The 22083-nt window shown below is 52.5% G+C and overlaps 1 protein-coding gene across 1 annotated transcript in view; it reads left to right on the top strand.

The window, feature by feature from the left end:
* Positions 1–22083, top strand: part of LOC142906575 (dynein axonemal heavy chain 2-like) — a 304317-nt gene that overhangs the window by 171823 nt on the left and 110411 nt on the right. The window contains exon 4 of the mRNA XM_076054707.1: positions 15401–15590. Within this exon, the coding sequence (XP_075910822.1) occupies positions 15401–15590 (190 nt within the window). The remainder of the gene's footprint in view (positions 1–15400; positions 15591–22083) is intronic.

Raw genomic sequence — 22083 nt, 5'->3', positions numbered from 1 at the left:
GCCTCCGGTTGATGGGAAGGCGAGCCCAAAGTAGCCTGGGGCTTACAGCTTCCCACACCTCACCGCCACGCTCCCACGCCCCCTTCATTCTTTTGTTCAAAAGAAGACCCACACCCTGTTGTTTGGCAGTCTGCTGCCCCGAGTAGAGGACTGTCCACCCCTCATGGTGGCAGGAGCCAGAGCCGGTCCACCGGACCTCCTGAATGCCGCATAGATCCAGGCGGTACCGGTCCAGCTCCCGACAGAGGAGTGGCAGCCTCTCCTCTGCAGTGAGCACACAGACACACACACAGACACACACACAGAGTCTCCGTCTTGTTGGCCCCGTGTGCTCCGCCCGTTACTTCATCAAGGAATTATAACAAAACGGTGAACGCGTTCGTAACCGGCCGCATGCTGCCATCGCGGCGCGAGAACGGAACACCGGAATCATCGCGGAATCTTTTACTTGAGACCACAACAGCAGCAGGAGGAGCAGCAGCAGCAGGAGCAGCAGCAGTAGGAAGAGGAATCTTTACTTTGGACCACAGCAACAGCAGCAGGAAGATGGGCAATCCGATGTTTTGTGTGAAGCTCTTTTTTATTTTGAGTCCACGTGGGGCACGGGGTGCCGTGCCCGCCGGCCCGTGTTCGCCCGTGCCCGAGCACCCACCCGCCCGTGCCCGCCGGCCCGCGTGCCCGCCAGCCCGTCCGCCCGCGCTCCCTCGTCGGCGTTTTTATCCGGAGGAAAGCGACGCATCGCGATGAGGCGGCGGTGCCACTCTCCACTTCCACTCCGGCTCCCCGCGTGGGCGAGCGGTAGCGGCGAGCGAAGGCGTCCACGCGGCACCTCGTGCCATCGGCGTCACGCGCTGGGACGTTCTCCATGTTACCGTGACACCCGACGCCGCCTTTTCATAATCCCACGCGCTCTGCCTTCTTTTTTTCCTGTTATCTCGGCGTCTCCCTCTCTCTCCATCTCTCTACACGTGGCGATAAAGGTTGACAGGAGCCAAGTGCCGTCAGCGAGCTGCTGTCAACCACCGCGCCCATAGACTCATACAGAGACCCATAGTGTCACATAGAGACCCACAGACTCACGCAGAGACCTGCAGACTCACACAGAGACTCATAGACTCAGACAGAGACCTACAGACCTATGAGAACCGGCTCGGCACACACTCACATACACACTCACAGACTCAGACATCAAACTCCCACACACTCACCCACACACACTCAGACACACACTCACACACTCACCCACACACTCCCACACACTCACCCACACACTCCCACACACACTCAGACACACACTCACGTACACACACAGACACACTCACCCACACACTCCCACACACTCACCCACACACTCCCGCACACACTCAGGCACACACTCACGTACACACACTCAGACACACTCACCCACGCACTCCCACACACTCACCCACACTCACTCACTCACCCACACACACTCAGACACACACTCACGTACACACTCACCCATACGCACACACGCAGAGTGAGTCGGGGGAATCGAACCCGAGCTCCTCCTTTGCCGTGAGGCTCCGGTTGGGGGGGGCTGTCCCCCTACTGCGTCGCCAACTGTGAGCGTGATGTGAACCGTCACTTTAATCCACCCCGGGGGTCCCCGCAGGGAAATCGCGGCCACGCCGCGGGATGGAGGAGCAAGAGGAGGAGTTGGAGCGCTGTGCGTCATCGATTGCGTTCGCAGAAGTTGCTTAAGACGAACGCCCCGTGCGTGTGTGTGGTGTGTGTGGTGTGGTGCGCTGTATTGTGCTTCTTTCGCACCGTACGTAGCCAACCGTAGCCAGTCGGAGGTGGAGGGGGGAAGGACAGCAAACTGTGGGTGTCTGTGTGAGTCTGTGGGTGTCTGTGTGAGTTTATGGGTATCTGCGGGGTCTCTATGCGGCAGTCTTTGCTTATCCGTGCAAATCTGGCTGGCGCCTGATGAAGCTAGTTGTAATTAGTGGTGGAAAGACGTGCTCAGATTGTAAATGTTGCAGCTTGGCTCTCTAACACACAACCGGTGTGCTGTACTAGTAACGAATTGGCACATTCTGTAGTGTATAGTGTAGTGCATAGCGTACACTACACTATACACGACACTGCTATACACTACGCTACACACCACACGATAATTGTAAATGTTCTGGCTTTGCTCTCCAACACATCCGTGCAGTGCTGTACAAGCAACGAATCGGCACGTTCTGTTTCCTTGACAAACTCCTCACTAATTGGCTGTTTCTGGCGGCGGCGGGTTTTTAAGGACACAGTTTGGAACATTCACGCCATCTAACCTCCCAAAAAAAACCAAACCTGCATTAAGAATGAACGCTCCATTGTGTTCGCTCGGAAGGAAGCCTATCAGCATCGAGGACCAATCCCAGCGTGGGCCCTTTTGCCACCCACAAATCATCGGCTCCGATGGTGCCATCACGTGGCAGCAATTGGCGTGCTTGATTTATGCTCGATCCGTGCTTGATCCATGCTCGATCCGTGCTTGATCCGTCCTCGATTCCCGTTTAATCGAGCAATTGAATCCTTGTAAATGAACGCGTCGGATCGCCGCTCGGGCGTTCCCTGCGTGGGCAAAGCCGCGGCCCCATGACTCGTGGTGAACGTGCCGACGGTGAGAATAGTTGTTTGCGGCAGTAGAGTAGCCCCTGGACACACCCCGCGGTTCCACACTCCTCTCGGCCCACACTATACACCACTATACACTATACATTACGACACTGTACACTACTATGCTACACGCTACTATTCACAACACTACTATACAATATACACCACTGTACACGACTGTACACTACACTAGTATACACTATACACTACTATACACTGCGCCATGGACTCAACACTGCAGCATAGACTCAACACTTCACCATAGACTCAACACTGCAGCATAGACTCAACACTTCACCATAGACTCAACACTTTACCATAGACTCAACACTGCACCATAGACTCAACACTGCACCATAGACTCAGCACTGCACCATAGACTCAACACTGCACCATAGACTCAACACTGCGCCATAGACTCAACACTGCACCATAGACTCAACACTGCACCAAAGACTCAGCACTGCACCATAGACTCAACACTGCACCATAGACTCAACACTGCACCATAGACTCAACACTGCACCATAGACTCAACACTTCACCTTAGACTCAACACTGCACCATAGACTCAACACTGCACCATAGACTCAGCACTGCACCATAGACTCAACACTGCACCATAGACTCAACACTGCAGCATAGACTCAACACTGCACCATAGACTCAACACTGCACCATAGACTCAGCACTGCACCATAGACTCAACACTGCACCATAGACTCAACACTGCACCATAGACTCAACACTGCCCACAGACTCAGCACTGCACCATAGACTCAACACTGCACCATAGACTCAACACTGCACCATAGACTCAGCACTGCACCATAGACTCAACACTGCACCATAGACTCAACACTGCACCATAGACTCAGCACTGCACCATAGACTCAACACTGCACCATAGACTCAACACTGCACCATAGACTCAACACTGCACCATAGACTCAACACTGCCCACAGACTCAGCACTGCACCATAGACTCAACACTGCACCATAGACTCAACACTTCACCATAAACTCAACACTGCAGCATAGACTCAACACTGCACCACAGACTCAACACTGCCCCCTAGACTCAACACTGCCCCATCGACTCAACACTGCACCACAGACTCAGCACTGCACCATAGACTCAACACTGCACCATAGACTCAACACTGCACCATAGACTCAACACTGCACCACAGACTCAGCACTGCACCACAGACTCAACACTGCACCATAGACTCAACACTACCGACAGACGCAACATTGCACCATAGACTCAACACTGCACCATAGACTCAACGCTTCACCATAGACTCAACACTGCACCTTAGACTCAACACTGCACCATAGACTAAACACTGCACCATAGACCCAACACTGCACCATAGACTCAACACTGCACCATAGACTCAGCACTGCACCATAGACTCAGCACTGCACCATAGACTCAACACTGCACCATAGACTCAACACTGCACCATAGACTCAACACTGCACCATAGACTCAACACTACCGACAGACGCAACATTACACCATAGACTCAACACTGCACCATAGACTCAACACTGCACCATAGACTCAACATTGAACCATAGACTCAACACTGCACCATAGACTCAGCACTGCACCATAGACTCAGCACTGCACCTTAAACTCAACACTGAACCATAGACTCAACACTGCACCATAGACTCAACACTGCACCATAGACTCAGCACTGCACCATAGACTCAACACTGCACCATAGACTCAACACTGCACCATAGACTCAACACTGCACCATAGACTCAGCACTGCACCATAGACTCAACACTGCACCATAGACTCAACACTGCACCATAGTCTCAGCACTGCACCATAGACTCAACACTGCACCATAGACTCAACACTGCACCATAGACTCAACACTGCACCATAGACTCAGCACTGCACCATAGACTCAACACTGCACCATAGACTCAACACTGCACCATAGACTCAACACTGCACCATAGACTCAACACTGCACCATAGACTCAACACTACCGACAGACTCAACATTGCACCATAGACTCAACACTGCACCATAGACTCAGCACTGCACCATAGACTCAACACTGCACCATAGACTCAACACTGCACCATAGACTCAACACTGCACCATAGACTCAACACTGCACCATAGACTCAACACTGAACCATAGACTCAACACTGCACCATAGACTCAACACTGCCAATAGACTCAACACTGCACCATAGACTCAACACTGAACCATAGACTCAACACTGCATCATAGACTCAACACTGCACCATAGACTCAACACTGCACCATAGACTCAACACTGCACCATAGACTCAACACTGCACCACAGACTCAACACTGCTCCATAGACTCAACACTGCACCATAGACTCAACACTGCACCATAGACTCAACACTGCACCATAGACTCAACACTGCACCACAGACTCAACACTGCTCCATAGACTCAACACTGCACCATAGACTCAACACTGCACCATAGACTCAACACTGCACCATAGACTCAGCACTGCACCATAGACTCAACACTGCACCATAGACTCAACACTGCACCATAGACTCAACACTGCACCATAGACTCAACACTGCACCACAGACTCAACACTGCTCCATAGACTCAACACTGCACCATAGACTCAACACTGCACCATAGACTCAACACTGCACCATAGACTCAACACTGCACCATAGACTCAGCACTGCACCATAGACTCAACACTGCACCATAGACTCAACACTGCACCATAGACTCAGCACTGCACCATAGACTCAACACTGCACCATAGACTCAACACTGCACCATAGACTCAACACTGCACCATAGACTCAGCACTGCACCATAGACTCAACACTGCACCATAGACTCAACACTGCACCATAGACTCAACACTGCACCATAGACTGAACACTGCCCATAGACTCAACACTGCACCATAGACTCAACACTTTACCATAGACTCAACACTGCACCATAGACTCAACACTGCACCTTAGACTCAACACTGCACCATAGACTCAACACTGCACCATAGACTCAACACTGCACCATAGACTCAACACTGCACCATAGACTCAACACTGCACCATAGACTCAACACTGAACCATAGATTCAACACTGAACCATAGATTCAACACTGCACCATAGACTCAACAATGCACCATAGACACAACACTGCACCATAGACTAAGCACTGCACCATAGACTCAACACTGCACCATAGACTCAGCACTGCACCATAGACTCAACACTGCACCATAGACTCAACACTGCACCATAGACTCAACACTGCACCATAGACTCAACACTGCACCATAGACTCAACACTGCACCATAGACTCAACACTGCACCATAGACTCAACACTGCACCATAGACTCAACACTGCACCATAGACTCAACACTGCACCATAGACTCAACACTGCACCATAGACTCAGCACTGCACCATAGACTCAACACTGCACCATAGACTCAACACTGCACCATAGACTCAACACTGCACCATAGACTGAACACTGCCCATAGACTCAACACTGCACCATAGACTCAACACTTTACCATAGACTCAACACTGCACCATAGACTCAACACTGCACCTTAGACTCAACACTGCACCATAGACTCAACACTGCACCATAGACTCAACACTGCACCATAGACTCAACACTGCACCATAGACTCAACACTGCACCATAGACTCAACACTGAACCATAGATTCAACACTGAACCATAGATTCAACACTGCACCATAGACTCACCAATGCACCATAGACACAGCACTGCACCATAGACTAAGCACTGCACCATAGACTCAACACTGCACCATAGACTAAGCACTGCACCATAGACTCAACACTGCACCATAGACTCAACACTGCACCATAGACTCAACACTGCACCATAGACTCAACACTGCACCATAGACTCAACACTGCACCATAGATTCAACACTGCACCATAGACTCAACACTGCACCATAGACTCAACACTGCACCATAGACTCAGCACTGCACCATAGACTCAACACTGCACCATAGACTCAGCACTGCACCATAGACTCAACACTTACCCACACGCTCCAAATGTGAACGCCGTGTTATTAATTTCCTCTCCGCTGACCTACTTCTTGTTGCCCCCACCACGCTCTGGGGCTACCTCCCTGCCCTCTTCCTCCTCCTCCTCCTCCTCGTCCTCCTCCTCCTCCTCGTCGTCGTCGTTACGTCCGTCTGCCCACACGGCCATCGCCGATTGTCCAGGTGGCGCCCGTACGGCTGAGCGGACATCGCCAGCCAGACTGTGAAGCGTCGGTGCCAGCTCGTGCGTGCTGTGCGTGTTGTGTGTGTTGTGTGGTGTGTGTTGTGTGGTGTGTGTTGTGTGGTGTGTGTTGTGTGGTGTGTGTTGTGTGGTGTGTGTTGTGTGGTGTGTGTTGTGTGGTGTGTGGTGTGTGTTGTGTGGTGTGTGTTGTGTGGTGTGTGTTGTGTGGTGTGTGTTGTGTGGTGTGTGTTGTGTGGTGTGTGTTGTGTGGTGTGTGTGTGTACGCTGGACTTCTTTCGCACCCTACGTAGCCAACCGTAGCTCATCGGAGCTGGCCGGGGAGGATGGAGAGCATACTAAACACTAAAACAACGAGCAGCAGTCCTAAAGAAGTTAGTTTGTCAATCTACGTGAGCCTTTTGGGTCGCTATGCGAGTTTGCGGGTCTCTGGTTCCATCAATGGGTCTCTGTGTGAGTCTTTGGGTCTCTTATGTGAGTATGTTGGTGTCTGTGTGAGTCTGTGGGTCTCTGTATGAGTCTATGGGTCTCTATGCGAGTATGTGTGAGTCTGTGGGTCTCTGTATGCGTCTATGGGTCTCTATGTGAGTCTGTGGGTCTCTGTCGGTCTATGGGTCTCTCCGTGAGTCTGTGGGTCTCTTATGTGAGTATGTGGGTTTCTGTGTGATTATGTGGGTCTCTGTATGAGTCTATGGGTCTCTATGTGAGTATGTTGGTGTCTGTGTGAGTCTATGGGGTCTCTATGTGAGTCTGTGGGTCTCTGTCGGTCTATGGGTTTCTGTGTGAGTCTGTGGGTCTCTGTGTGAGTATCTGGGTCTGTGTGTCAGTCTATGGGTCTCTGTCCGAGTCTATGGGTCTCTATGCGAGTCTGTGGGTGTCTGCGTGAGTCTCTGGGTCTCTGTATGAGTATCTGCGTCTGTGTGTCAGTCTATGGGTCTCTGTACGAGTCTATGGGTCTCTATGCGAGTCTGTGGGTCTCTGTGTGAGTCTGTGGGTCTCTATGTGAATCTGTGGGTCTCTGTGTGAGTCTGTGGGTCTCTATGTGAATCTGTGGGTCTCTGTGTGAGTCTGTGGGTCTCTATGTGCATCTGTGGGTCTTTATGTATGTGTTGTTGAACTTCTTTCGCACCGTACGTAGCCAACCGTGCCAATCGGATGGGCGGCGGGGGGGGGGGAAGAACAACAAACTGAACACAACAGCAACAATGACGAGCAGCACTTGTAAACAAATGAGTTTGTCAATCGAGATGATGATGATGATGTAAAAGTGCACCACGGCTCCCAGTTGCTAACTAATATCGGAAGGGGAGAGCGTTCCAGACGGACGCAGAAGCAGCAGCATCTGAAAGCGCCACGGTAACTGTTTTGTAAGATGGTCAGCCAAAATGTAGTGTATAGTGTAGTGTATAGTGGTGGTGTATAGTCGTGCAGTGTATAGTTTAGTGTAGTGTATAGCGTAGTGTATAGAGTAGTGTATAATTTAGTGTATATTGTAGTGTGTAGTTTGGTTTATAGTGTAGTGTATAGTGTTGTACGTAGTGTAGTACTGGCGTATAGTGTAGTATATAGTTTATAGTGTAGTGTGGTGTATAGTGTAGTGTATTGTGTAGTGTGGTGTAGTGTGTAGTGTATAGTGTAGTGTGGTGTATAGTGTAGTGTGGTATATAGTGTATAGTGTAGTGTATAGTGTAGTGTGGTGTATAGTGTAGTATGGTGTAGTGTGTAGTGTAGTGTATAGTGTAGTGCTGCTACTCACAGCACTTGCCCCTACAGCCTGTTAGAGGCTACACGGGGGATCTTTGTCTTTGTGTGTTCATAGCTGCTGCTACCACTAACAGCACTTGCACCTACAGCCTGTTACAGGCTACACGGGGGATCTTTGTCTTTGTGTGTTCATAGCTGCTACTGCTACTCGCATCACTTGCACCTACGGCCTGTTAGAGGCTACACGGGGGATCTTTGTCTTTGTGTGTTTATAGCTGCTGCTACTCACAGCACTTGCCCCTACAGCCTGTTAGAGGCTACACGGGGGATCTTTGTCTTTGTGTGTTCATAGGTGCTGCTGCTACTCACAGCACTTGCCCCTACGGCCTGTTACAGGCTACACGGGGGATCTTTGTCTTTGTGTGTTTATAGCTGCTGCTACTCACAGCACTTTCACCTACAGTCTGTTAGAGGCTACACGGGGGATCTTTGTCTGTGTGTGTTCATAGCTGCTGCTACTCACAGCACTTGCCCCTACGGCCTGTTACAGGCTACACGGGGGATCTTTGTCTTCGTGTGTTCATAGCTGCTGCTGCTGCTGCTACTCACAGCGCTTGCACCTACAGCCTCTTGCAGGCTACACAAGGGCGGAGGTGGGAGGGTTGCGGCTTGTGGTGGAGTGGGCCCATCGTGAGTGGCCCAGCTTCCCCACCAAGCCGCTTTCTGTACTGGGCCATTGCGGCTGATCAGATGGAGGGAGGGAAGGAGGAGGGGGGGCCTTCAGCACCGAGCGAGCAAATTGCCTCCCGTTTGTCGCCAACATTTTCCGCTGATGTTTAAAACGCGAATATCCGTTGAGTGTGTGCGACATTATCGAGATTGATGGAATATCGCGACCCGTAATGTTTCGCCGCGAAATTGCCTCGATTTGCAAATGATAGGCGTGGGGTGGGGGCAGAGGGTTAGGTGTTTTATTTTCTCTCCAGCACCTCCTCCTTCTCCTCCTCCACTCTTCCTCCCCTCCAGCCTCCTCCTCCACCTCCTCCTCCCCTCCTCCTCCACCTCCTCCTCCACCACCTCCCCCTCCACCTCCCCTCCACCTCCTCCTCCACCTCCTCCCCTCCACCTCCTCCTCCCCTCCTCCTCCACCCTCCTCCTCTCCACCTCCTCCTCATCCTCCTTCGCTCCACCTCCTCCTCCACCTCCCTCCTCCACCTCCTCCTCCACTCTTCCTCACCTCCTCCTCCACGCCACCTCCTCCCCTCCACCTCCTTCTCCACCTCCTCCACCTCCTCCCCTCCACCTCCTCCTCCACCTCCTCCCCTCCACCTCCTCCTTCACCTCCTCCTCCACCTCCTCCTCCCCTCCTCCTCCACCTCCTCCTCCACCTCCCTCCTCCACTCTTCCTCACCTCCTCCTCCACGCCACCTCCTCCCCTCCACCTCCTTCTCCACCTCCTCCACCTCCTCCCCTCCACCTCCTCCTCCACCTCCTCCCCTCCACCTCCTCCTCCCCTCCTCCTCCACCTCCTCCCCTCCACCTCCTCCTTCACCTCCTCCTCCACCTCCTCCTCCCCTCCCTCCTCCTCCACCTCCTCCCCTCTACCTCCTTCGCTCCACCTCCTCCTCCCCTCCTCCTCCACCTCCTCCCCTCCCACCTCCTCCTCCACTCCACCTCCTCCACCTCCTCCCCTCCACCTCCTTCCTCCACCTCCTCCACCTCCTCCCCTCCACCTCCTCCTCCACCTCCTCCCCTCCACCTCCTCCTCCCCTCCTCCTCCACCTCCTCCCCTCCACCTCCTCCTCCACTCCACCTCCTCCACCTCCACCTCCTCCCCTCCACCTCCCCTCCACCTCCTCCTCCCCTCCTCCTCCCCTCCACCTCCTCCACGCCACCTCCTCCTCCACCTCCCCTCCTCCTCCCCTCCTCCTCCTCCACCTCCTCCACGCCACCCCTCCTCCCCTCCTCCCTCCTCACCTCCTCCTCCTCCCCTCCACCTCCTCCTCCACTCCACCTCCTCCCCTCCACCTCCTCCCCTCCACCTCCTCCTCCACCTCCACCTCCTCCTCCACCTCCTCCTCCACCTCCTCCTCCCCTCCTCCTCCACCTCCTCCTCTCCACCTCCTCCTCTACCTCCTTCGCTCCACCTCCTCTCCCCCTCCTCCTCCACTCTTCCTCACCTCCTCCTCCACGCCACCTCCTCCCCTCCACCTCCTTCTCCACCTCCTCCTCCACCTCCTCCCCTCCACCTCCTCCTCCCCTCCTCCTCCACCTCCTCCTCTCCACCTCCTCCTCCACCTCCTCCCCTCCACCTCCTCCTCCACCTCCTTCTCCTCCACCTCCTCCTCCACCTCCTCCTCCCCTCCACCTCCTCCCCTCCACCTCCTCCACCTCCTCCCCTCCACCTCCTTCTCCTCCACTTCTTCCTCCCCTCCTCCTCCACTCTTCCTCCCCTCCACCTCCTCCTCCCCTCCACCTCCTCCCTTCACCTCCTCCTCCACCTCCTCCCCTCCACCTCCTCCCCTCCACCTCCTCCACCTCCTCCCCTCCACCTCCTCCCCTCCACCTCCTCCACCTCCTCCTCCCCTCCTCCTCCACCTCCTCTCCTCCACCTCCTCCTCCCCTCCTCCTCCACTCTTCCTCCCCTCCACCTCCTCCTCTCCACCTCCTCCTCTACCTCCTCCCCTCCACCTCCTCCTCCACCTCCTCCTCCCCTCCACCTCCTCCTTCACCTCCTCCTCCACCTCCTCTTCCACCTCCTCCTCCACTCTTCCTCCCCTCCACCTCCTCCTCTCCACCTCCTCCTCTACCTCCTCCCCTCCACCTCCTCCTCCACCTCCCCTCCACTCCACCTCCTCCCCTCCTTCTCCCCTCCACCTCCTCCCCTCCTCCACTCCACCTCCTCCTCCACTCCACCTCCTCTCCTCCCCCTCCTCGTCCTCCTCGCCACCTTCTGTTTGACACCCCCCCCAGGCGGCTGCCTGTGACCATATTGTGTTGTCTCTCCACCTCGACATGCACCGTATTGTCGTGTAAGGGACCCCCTGCCACCACTGAGTTCGCTGCTACGTAGAGGTTTTTATTTCAGCTCACACCAAGTGGCGGCTCGTCATCATCATCATCATCACCACCGTCATCGTGATCACCACGTGCAAATGTGTGGCGTTAGCCAAATACTCTGAACCCATAGAGACCCGTAGAGCCTCATAGATACCCGTAAAGATGCATGGAGACCCATAGATATGCATAGAGACCCGTAGAGACACATAGCGACTCTCAGAGACACATCGAGATGAATAGAGACCCATTTAGATACACAGAGACCCATAGACTCACACGGAGACCCATAGACTCACGCAGTGACTCATAGACTCACACAGAGACCCGTAGACTCGCACAGTGACCCATAGACACACACAGAGACACAGAGACTCACACAGAGACCCATAGACTCACACAGAGACCCATAGACTCACACGGAGACCCATAGACTCACACAGAGACCAATAGACTCACACAGTGACCCATAAACTCAGGTAGAGACCCATAGACTCACACAGTGGCCCATAGACTCACACAGAGACCCATAGACTCACACAGTGACCCATAGACTCACAGAGAAGACCCATAGACTCACACAGTGACCCATAGACTCACACAGTGACCCATAGACTCACGCGGAGACCCATAGACTCACGCAGTGACCCATAGACTCACACAGAGACCCGTAGACTCGCACAGTGACCCATAGACTCACACAGAGACACAGAGACTCACACAGAGACCCATAGACTCACACGGAGACCCATAGACTCACACGGAGACCCATAGACTCACACAGTGACCCATAGACTCACACAGTGGCCCATAGACTCACGTAGAGACCCATAGACTCACACAGAGACCCATAGACTCACACAGTGACCCATAGACTCACACAGTGGCCCATAGACTCAGGTAGAGACCCATAGACTCACACAGAGACCCATAGACTCACACAGAGACTCACACAGAGACCCATAGACTCACACAGAGACCCATAGACTCACACAGTGACCCATAGACTCACACAGAGACCAATAGACTCACACAGTGGCCCATAGACTCAGGTAGAGACCCATAGACTCACACAGAGACCCATAGACTCACACAGAGACCCATAGACTCACACAGTGACCCGTAGACTCACACAGTGACCAATAGACTCACACAGTGACCAATAGACTCACACGGAGACCCATAGACTCACACAGTGACCCATAGACTCACACAGTGGCCCATAGACTCACGTAGAGACCCATAGACTCACACGGAGACCCATAGACTCACACAGTGACCACAGACTCACACAGAGACCCAAAAACTCACCTAGTAGTCCACACACTCACACAAGGACCCACAGACCCACATAGTAGTCCACACACTCACACAAGGACCCACAGACTCACCTAGTAGTCCACACACTCACACAAGGACCCACAGACTCACCTAGTAGTCCACACACTCACACAAGGACCCACAGACTCACCTAGTTGTCCACACACTCACACAAGGACCCACAGACTCACCTAGTAGTCCACACACTCACACAAGGACCCACAGACTCACATAGTAGTCCCCACACACACACAAGGACCCACAGACTCACATAGTAGTCCACACACTCACACAAGGACCCACAGACCCACATAGTAGTCCCACACACTCACACAAGGACCCACAGACTCAGCTAGTAGTCCACACACTCACACAAGGACCCACAGACTCACCTAGTAGTCCACACACTCACACAAGGACCCACAGACTCACCTAGTAGTCCACACACTCACACAAGGACCCACAGACCCACATAGTAGCCCACACACTCACACAAGGACCCACAGACCCACCTAGTAGTCCACACACTCACACAAGGACCCACAGACCCACATAGTAGTCCACACACTCACACAAGGACCCACAGACTCACCTAGTAGTCCACACACTCACACAAGGACCCACAGACTCACCTAGTAGTCCACACACTCACACAAGGACCCACAGACTCACCTAGTAGTCCACACACTCACACAAGGACCCACAGACTCACCTAGTAGTCCACACACTCACACAAGGACCCACAGACTCACCTAGTAGTCCACACACTCACACAAGGACCCACAGACTCACCTAGTAGTCCACACACTCACACAAGGACCCACAGACTCACATAGTAGTCCACACACTCACACAAGGACCCACAGACTCACCTAGTAGCCCACACACTCACACAAGGACCCACAGACTCACCTAGTAGTCCACACACTCACACAAGGACCCACAGACTCACCTAGTAGTCCATACACTCACACAAGGACCCACAGACTCACCTAGTAGTCCACACACTCACACAAGGACCCACAGACTCACCTAGTAGTCCACACACTCACACAACGACCCACAGACTCACCTAGTAGTCCACACACTCACACAAGGACCCACAGACTCACCTAGTAGCCCACACACTCACACAAGGACCCACAGACTCACCTAGTAGTCCACACACTCACACAAGGACCCACAGACTCACCTAGTAGTCCATACACTCACACAAGGACCCACAGACTCACCTAGTAGTCCACACACTCACACAAGGACCCACAGACTCACCTAGTAGTCCACACACTCACACAAGGACCCACAGACCCACATAGTAGTCCACACACTCACACAAGGACCCACAGACTCACCTAGTAGTCCACACACTCACACAAGGACCCACAGACTCACATAGTAGTCCACACACTCACACAAGGACCCACAGACTCACCTAGTAGTCCACACACTCACACAAGGACCCACAGACTCACCTAGTAGCCCACACACTCACACAAGGACCCACAGACCCACCTAGTAGTCCATACACTCACACAAGGACCCACAGACTCACCTAGTAGTCCACACACTCACACAAGGACCCACAGACTCACCTAGTAGTCCATACACTCACACAAGGACCCACAGACTCACCTAGTAGTCCACACACTCACACAAGGACCCACAGACTCACCTAGTAGTCCACACACTCACACAAGGACCCACAGACCCACATAGTAGTCCACACACTCACACAAGGACCCACAGACTCACCTAGTAGTCCACACACTCCCACAGACTCACATAGTAGTCCACACACTCACACAAGGACCCACAGACTCACCTAGTAGTCCACACACTCACACAAGGACCCACAGACTCACCTAGTAGCCCACACACTCACACAAGGACCCACAGACCCACCTAGTAGTCCACACACTCACAAAAGGACCCACAGACTCACCTAGTAGTCCACACACTCACACAAGGACCCACAGACTCACCTAGTAGTCCACACACTCACACAAGGACCCACAGACCCACATAGTAGTCCACACACTCACACAAGGACCCACAGACTCACCTAGTAGTCCACACACTCACACAAGGACCCACAGACTCACATAGTAGTCCACACACTCACACAAGGACCCACAGACTCACCTAGTAGTCCACACACTCACACAAGGACCCACAGACTCACCTAGTAGCCCACACACTCACACAAGGACCCACAGACCCACCTAGTAGTCCACACACTCACAAAAGGACCCACAGACTCAACGCAGATTGAACACTAATTTCTTTCGAATTGATGCTTGCCTTTAGTTTGCTGTCCTTCCCCTGCACCTCCTCATTCTCACCCCCCCCCCCCCACCTCCTCCGCCCCCCGTCCCCCCCCCCCCCGCGCCCGCCATCAGAATCGGAGGAAATCCGCAAGATCCGTTTGGCCATCGACGCGGGGATGGCTCAGAACGCTGCCCAGCTGCAGGCCTACCTCAAGACGTGGGTGGCCTACCGCGAGATCTGGGAGATCAACAAGGACGCCTTCATCCGCCGCTACCAGCGCCAGAACCCGCCCGTGTCCTCCTTCGACGGGGACATCGGGAGGTAACGGAGCGGGCGGCCTGAGATGGCGGACGTGGAATGCCTCGGCCTGGTGCGCCGGAAGTCGTGGGTTCGATCCCGACCCTGACGACGCCTGCTGCTGCTGCTGTATATTTGGAATGTGCATGTCTCTCTCTCTCATCGGCATCATTATCACGGTGGCTAGGAGATGTTAACTACCTCGCCTGGTGTACAGGAGGTCGTGGGTTCGATTCCGACCCTGACAACGCCTGCTGCTGCTGTATATTTGGAGTCTGCGTGTCTCTCCTTCTCATCATCATCATCATCACGGTGGCTAGGAGATGTTAACTACCTCACCTAGTGTACAGGAGGTCGTGGGTTCGATCCCGACCCTTACACCGCCTTCTGTATATTTGGAGTTTGCGTGTCTCTCTCATCATCATTATCACGGTGGCTAGGAGATGTTAACCAACTCGCCTGGTGTACAGGAGGTCGTGGGTTCGATCCCGACCCTGACGCCCGCTGTATGGGGAGCGGTGGTGTAGCAGTTAGCGCTATGCTGCACTACGAGCTTGGCAACCCGGGTTCGATTCCGGCTCACGGCCAACACCAGGGACGATTTTTCTGGACCGGTTCCGGGGCCCTCTCCTAGGTCGAGTCAGCCTCAAATGAGTGCCTGGTGCCAGATTCCCCCTCGCAAAAAGAGCCTTTCAATCTCAAGGGATTTTTTTTTTACTTGGATGAATAAAGGTGAAAGAAGACAAATGAAAAACATGGGGGAGACAAAGGCGGCCGGGCGTGGCGTTGGCCACCCACCCCCCCCCCCTCGTGTGCCACGGTGCCGGCGTTCATAGGTGCTAGCAAACAGCACTTGCCCCTACAGCCTGTTGCAGGCTACACGGGGGATCTTTGTCCTTGTAAGATTGCGGTGAGCGTTCGTGGTCGTAGCGGTTAGTGCTACGCTGCCCTACGAACCCCTTGACGATGACACCGAGTTCGATTCCAGCTCACGGCCACCAACACCGGTGACGATTATCTGAACCAGTCCTGGTGCCTCCAATCGGTTTACTCAACCCCAAATGAGTCCCTGGTGCGGTCTGTGGAGTCAACGCCGCCGCTGGGGTGAGTGAGTGAGCGAGTGGAGTTTGTGTGATCTCCCCCTGTTCTACAGAGTGAGTGAGTGAGTGGAGTTTGTATGATTTCCCCCTGTTCTTTAGAATGCGTGAGTGGAGTTTGTGTGATCTCCCCCTGTTATACAGAGTGAGTGAGTGGAGTTTGTATGATCTCCCCCTGTTCTACAGAGTGAGTGAGTGAGTGGAGTTTTTATGATCTCCCCCTGTTCTACAGAGTGAGTGAGTGGAGTTTGCATGATCTCCCCCTGTTCTTTAGAATGCGTGAGTGGAGTTTGTGTGATCTCCCCCTGTTATACAGAGTGAGTGAGTGGAGTTTGTGTGATCTCCCCCTGTTATACAGAGTGAGTGAGTGGAGTTTGTATGATCTCCCCCTGTTCTACAGAGTGAGTGAGTGGAGTTTGTGTGATCTCCCCCTGTTCTACAGAGTGAGTGAGTGGAGTTTGTATGATCTCCCCCTGTTCTACAGAGTGAGTGAGTGGAGTTTGTATGATCTCCCCCTGTTCTTTAGAATGCGTGAGTGGAGTTTGTATGATCTCCCCCTGTTCTACAGAGGGAGTGAGTGGAGTTTTTATGATCTCCCCCTGTTCTACAGAGTGAGTGAGTGGAGTTTGTATGATCTCCCCCTGTTCTACAGAGTGTGAAGTGAGTGGAGTTTGTGTAATCCCACCCTGTTCTACAGAGTGAGTGAGTGGAGTTTGTATGATCTCCCCCTGTTCTACAGAGGGAGTGAGTGGAGTTTTTATGATCTCCCCCTGTTCTACAGAGTGAGTGAGTGGAGTTTGTATGATCTCCCCCTGTTCTACAGAGTGTGAAGTGAGTGGAGTTTGTGTAATCCCACCCTGTTCTACAGAGTGAGTGAGTGGAGTTTGTATGATCTCCCCCTGTTCTTTAGAATGCGTGAGTGGAGTTTGTATGATCTCCCCCTGTTATACAGAGTGAGTGAGTGGAGTTTGTGTGATCTCCCCCTGTTCTACAGAGTGAGTGAGTGGAGTGTGTGTGATCTCCCCCTGTTCTACAGAGTGAGTGAGTGGAGTTTGTATGATCTCCCCCTGTTCTTTAGATTGCGTGAGTGGAGTTTGTATGATCTCCCCCTGTTATACAGAGTGAGTGAGTGGAGTTTTTATGATCTCCCCCTGTTCTACAGAGTGAGTGAGTGAGTGGAGTTTGTGTAATCCCACCCTGTTCTACAGAGTGAGTGAGTGGAGTTTGTATGATCTCCCCCTGTTCCACAGAGTGAGTGAGTGAGTGGAGTTTGTATGATCTCCCCCTGTTCTACAGAGTGTGAGTGAGTGGAGTTTGTATGATCTCCCCCTGTTCCACAGAGTGAGTGGAGTTTGTGTGATCTCCCCTGTTCTACAGAGTGAGTGGAGTTTGTGTAATCACACCCTGTTCTACAGAGTGAGTGAGTGGAGTTTGTATGATCTCCCCCTGTTCTTCAGAGTGAGTGAGTGGAGTTTGTGTAATCCCACCCTGTTCTACAGAGTGAGTGAGTGGAGTTTGTATGATCTCCCCCTGTTCTTTAGAATGCGTGAGTGGAGTTTGTATGATCTCCCCCTGTTATACAGAGTGAGTGAGTGGAGTTTGTGTGATCTCCCCCTGTTCTACAGAGTGAGTGAGTGGAGTGTGTGTGATCTCCCCCTGTTCTACAGAGTGAGTGAGTGGAGTTTGTATGATCTCCCCCTGTTCTTTAGATTGCGTGAGTGGAGTTTGTATGATCTCCCCCTGTTATACAGAGTGAGTGAGTGGAGTTTGTGTGATCTCCCCCTGTTCTACAGAGTGAGTGAGTGGAGTGTGTGTGATCTCCCCCTGTTTTACAGAGTGTCAGTGGAGTTTGTATGATCTCTCCCTGTTCTACAGAGTGAGTGGAGTTTGTACGATCTCCCCCTGTTCTACAGAGTGAGTGAGTGGATTTTGTATGATCTCCCCCTGTTCTACAGAGTGAATGAGTGGAGTTTGTGTAATCCCACCCTGTTCTACAGAGTGAGTGAGTGGTGTTTGTATGATCTCCCCCTGTTCTACAGAGTGAGTGAGTGAGTGGAGTTTGTGTAATCCCACCCTGTTCTACAGAGTGAGTGAGTGGAGTTTGTATGATCTCCCCCTGTTCTACAGAGTGAGTGAGTGAGTGGAGTTTGTGTGATCTCCCCCTGTTCTACAGAGTGAGTGAGTGGAGTTTGTATGATCTCCCCCTGTTCTACAGAGTGAGTGGAGTTTGTACGATCTCCCCCTGTTCTACAGAGTGAGTGGAGTTTGTTGATCTCCCCCTGTTCTACAGAGTGAGTGGAGTTTGTACGATCTCCCCCTGTTCCACAGTGAGTGGAGTTTGTACGATCTCCCCCTGTTCCACACAGTGAGTGGAGTTTGTACGATCTCCCCCTGTTCCACACAGTGAGTGGAGTTTGTACGATCTCCCCCTGTTCTTTGGAATGAGTGGGTGGAGTTTGTACGATCTCCCCCTGTTCCACACAGTGAGTGGAGTTTGTACGATCTCCCCCTGTTCTTTGGAATGAGTGAGTGGAGTTTGTACGATCTCCCCCTGTTCCACACAGTGAGTGGAGTTTGTACGATCTCCCCCTGTTCTTTGGAATGAGTGAGTGGAGTTTGTACGATCTCCCCCTGTTCCACACAGTGAGTGGAGTTTGTACGATCTCCCCCTGTTCTTTGGAATGCGTGAGTGGAGTTTGTACGATCTCCCCCTGTTCCACACAGTGAGTGGAGTTTGTACGATCTCCCCCTGTTCTTTGGAATGAGTGAGTGGAGTTTGTACGATCTCCCCCTGTTCCACACAGTGAGTGGAGTTTGTACGATCTCCCCCTGTTCTTTGGAATGAGTGAGTGGAGTTTGTACGATCTCCCCCTGTTCTTTGGAATGAGTGAGTGGAGTTTGTACGATCTCCCCCTGTTCCACACAGTGAGTGGAGTTTGTACGATCTCCCCCTGTTCTTTGGAATGAGTGAGTGGAGTTTGTACGATCTCCCCCTGTTCCACACAGTGAGTGGAGTTTGTACGATCTCCCCCTGTTCTTTGGAATGCGTGAGTGGAGTTTGTACGATCTCCCCCTGTTCCACACAGTGAGTGGAGTTTGTACGATCTCCCCCTGTTCTTTGGAATGAGTGAGTGGAGTTTGTACGATCTCCCCCTGTTCCACACAGTGAGTGGAGTTTGTACGATCTCCCCCTGTTCTTTGGAATGCGTGAGTGGAGTTTGTATGATCTCCCCCTGTTCCACACAGTGAGTGGAGTTTGTACGATCTCCCCCTGTTCTTTAGAATGAGTGAGTGGAGTTTGTATGATCTCCCCCTGTTCCACACAGTGAGTGGAGTTTGTACGATCTCCCCCTGTTCTTTGGAATGAGTGAGTGGAGTTTGTACGATCTCCCCCTGTTCCACACAGTGAGTGGAGTTTGTACGATCTCCCCCTGTTCTTTAGAATGAGTGAGTGGAGTTTGTACGATCTCCCCCTGTTCCACACAGTGAGTGGAGTTTGTACGATCTCCCCCTGTTCTTTAGAATGAGTGAGTGGAGTTTGTACGATCTCCCCCTGTTCCACACAGTGAGTGGAGTTTGTACGATCTCCCCCTGTTCCACACAGTGAGTGGAGTTTGTACGATCTCCCCCTGTTCTTTAGAATGAGTGAGTGGAGTTTGTATGATCTCCCCCTGTTCCACACAGTGAGTGGAGTTTGTACGATCTCCCCCTGTTCTTTGGAATGAGTGAGTGGAGTTTGTACGATCTCCCCCTGTTCCACACAGTGAGTGGAGTTTGTACGATCTCCCCCTGTTCTTTAGAATGAGTGAGTGGAGTTTGTACGATCTCCCCCTGTTCCACACAGTGAGTGGAGTTTGTACGATCTCCCCCTGTTCTTTAGAATGAGTGAGTGGAGTTTGTATGATCTCCCCCTGTTCCACACAGTGAGTGGAGTTTGTACGATCTCCCCCTGTTCTTTAGAATGAGTGAGTGGAGTTTGTACGATCTCCCCCTGTTCCACACAGTGAGTGGAGTTTGTACGATCTCCCCCTGTTCTTTAGAATGAGTGAGTGGAGTTTGTACGATCTCCCCCTGTTCCACACAGTGAGTGGAGTTTGTACGATCTCCCCCTGTTCCACACAGTGAGTGGAGTTTGTACGATCTCCCCCTGTTCTTTAGAATGAGTGAGTGGAGTTTGTATGATCTCCCCCTGTTCCACACAGTGAGTGGAGTTTGTACGATCTCCCCCTGTTCTTTGGAATGAGTGAGTGGAGTTTGTACGATCTCCCCCTGTTCCACACAGTGAGTGGAGTTTGTACGATCTCCCCCTGTTCTTTAGAATGAGTGAGTGGAGTTTGTACGATCTCCCCCTGTTCCACACAGTGAGTGGAGTTTGTACGATCTCCCCCTGTTCTTTAGAATGAGTGAGTGGAGTTTGTATGATCTCCCCCTGTTCCACACAGTGAGTGGAGTTTGTACGATCTCCCCCTGTTCTTTAGAATGAGTGAGTGGAGTTTGTGTGATCTCCCCCTGTTCTTTGGAATGAGTGAGTGGAGTTTGTACGATCTCCCCCTGTTCTTTGGAATGAGTGAGTGGAGTTTGTACGATCTCCCCCTGTTCTACAGAGTGTGAGTGAGTGGAGTTTGTACGATCTCCCCCTGTTCCACACAGTGAGTGGAGTTTGTACGATCTCCCCCTGTTCCACACAGTGAGTGGAGTTTGTACGATCTCCCCCTGTTCTTTGGAATGAGTGAGTGGAGTTTGTACGATCTCCCCCTGTTCCACACAGTGAGTGGAGTTTGTATGATCTCCCCCTGTTCTTTAGAATGAGTGAGTGGAGTTTGTATGATCTCCCCCTGTTCCACAGAGTGAGTGGAGTTTGTATGATCTCCCCCTGTTCTTTAGAATGCGTGAGTGGAGTTTGTGTGATCTCCCCCTGTTCTTTGGAATGAGTGAGTGGAGTTTGTACGATCTCCCCCTGTTCTTTGGAATGAGTGAGTGGAGTTTGTACGATCTCCCCCTGTTCCACACAGTGAGTGGAGTTTGTACGATCTCCCCCTGTTCCACACAGTGAGTGGAGTTTGTACGATCTCCCCCTGTTCTTTGGAATGAGTGAGTGGAGTTTGTACGATCTCCCCCTGTTCCACACAGTGAGTGGAGTTTGTATGATCTCCCCCTGTTCTTTAGAATGAGTGAGTGGAGTTTGTATGATCTCCCCCTGTTCCACAGAGTGAGTGGAGTTTGTATGATCTCCCCCTGTTCTTTAGAATGCGTGAGTGGAGTTTGTGTGATCTCCCCCTGTTCTTTGGAATGAGTGAGTGGAGTTTGTACGATCTCCCCCTGTTCTACAGAGTGAGTGAGTGGAGTTTGTATGATCTCCCCCTGTTCTACAGAGTGAGTGAGTGAGTGGAGTTTGTACGATCTCCCCCTGTTCCACACAG

Source organism: Petromyzon marinus, chromosome 67 (genome assembly GCF_048934315.1).
Source record: "Petromyzon marinus isolate PM22_M1 ecotype Great Lakes invasive population chromosome 67, UKy_Petmar_22M1.pri1.0, whole genome shotgun sequence".
Lineage (NCBI taxonomy): Eukaryota > Metazoa > Chordata > Hyperoartia > Petromyzontiformes > Petromyzontidae > Petromyzon > Petromyzon marinus.
Note: the sequence above shows the minus strand (reverse complement) of the source record. Positions and strands in the feature narration are given on the sequence as shown.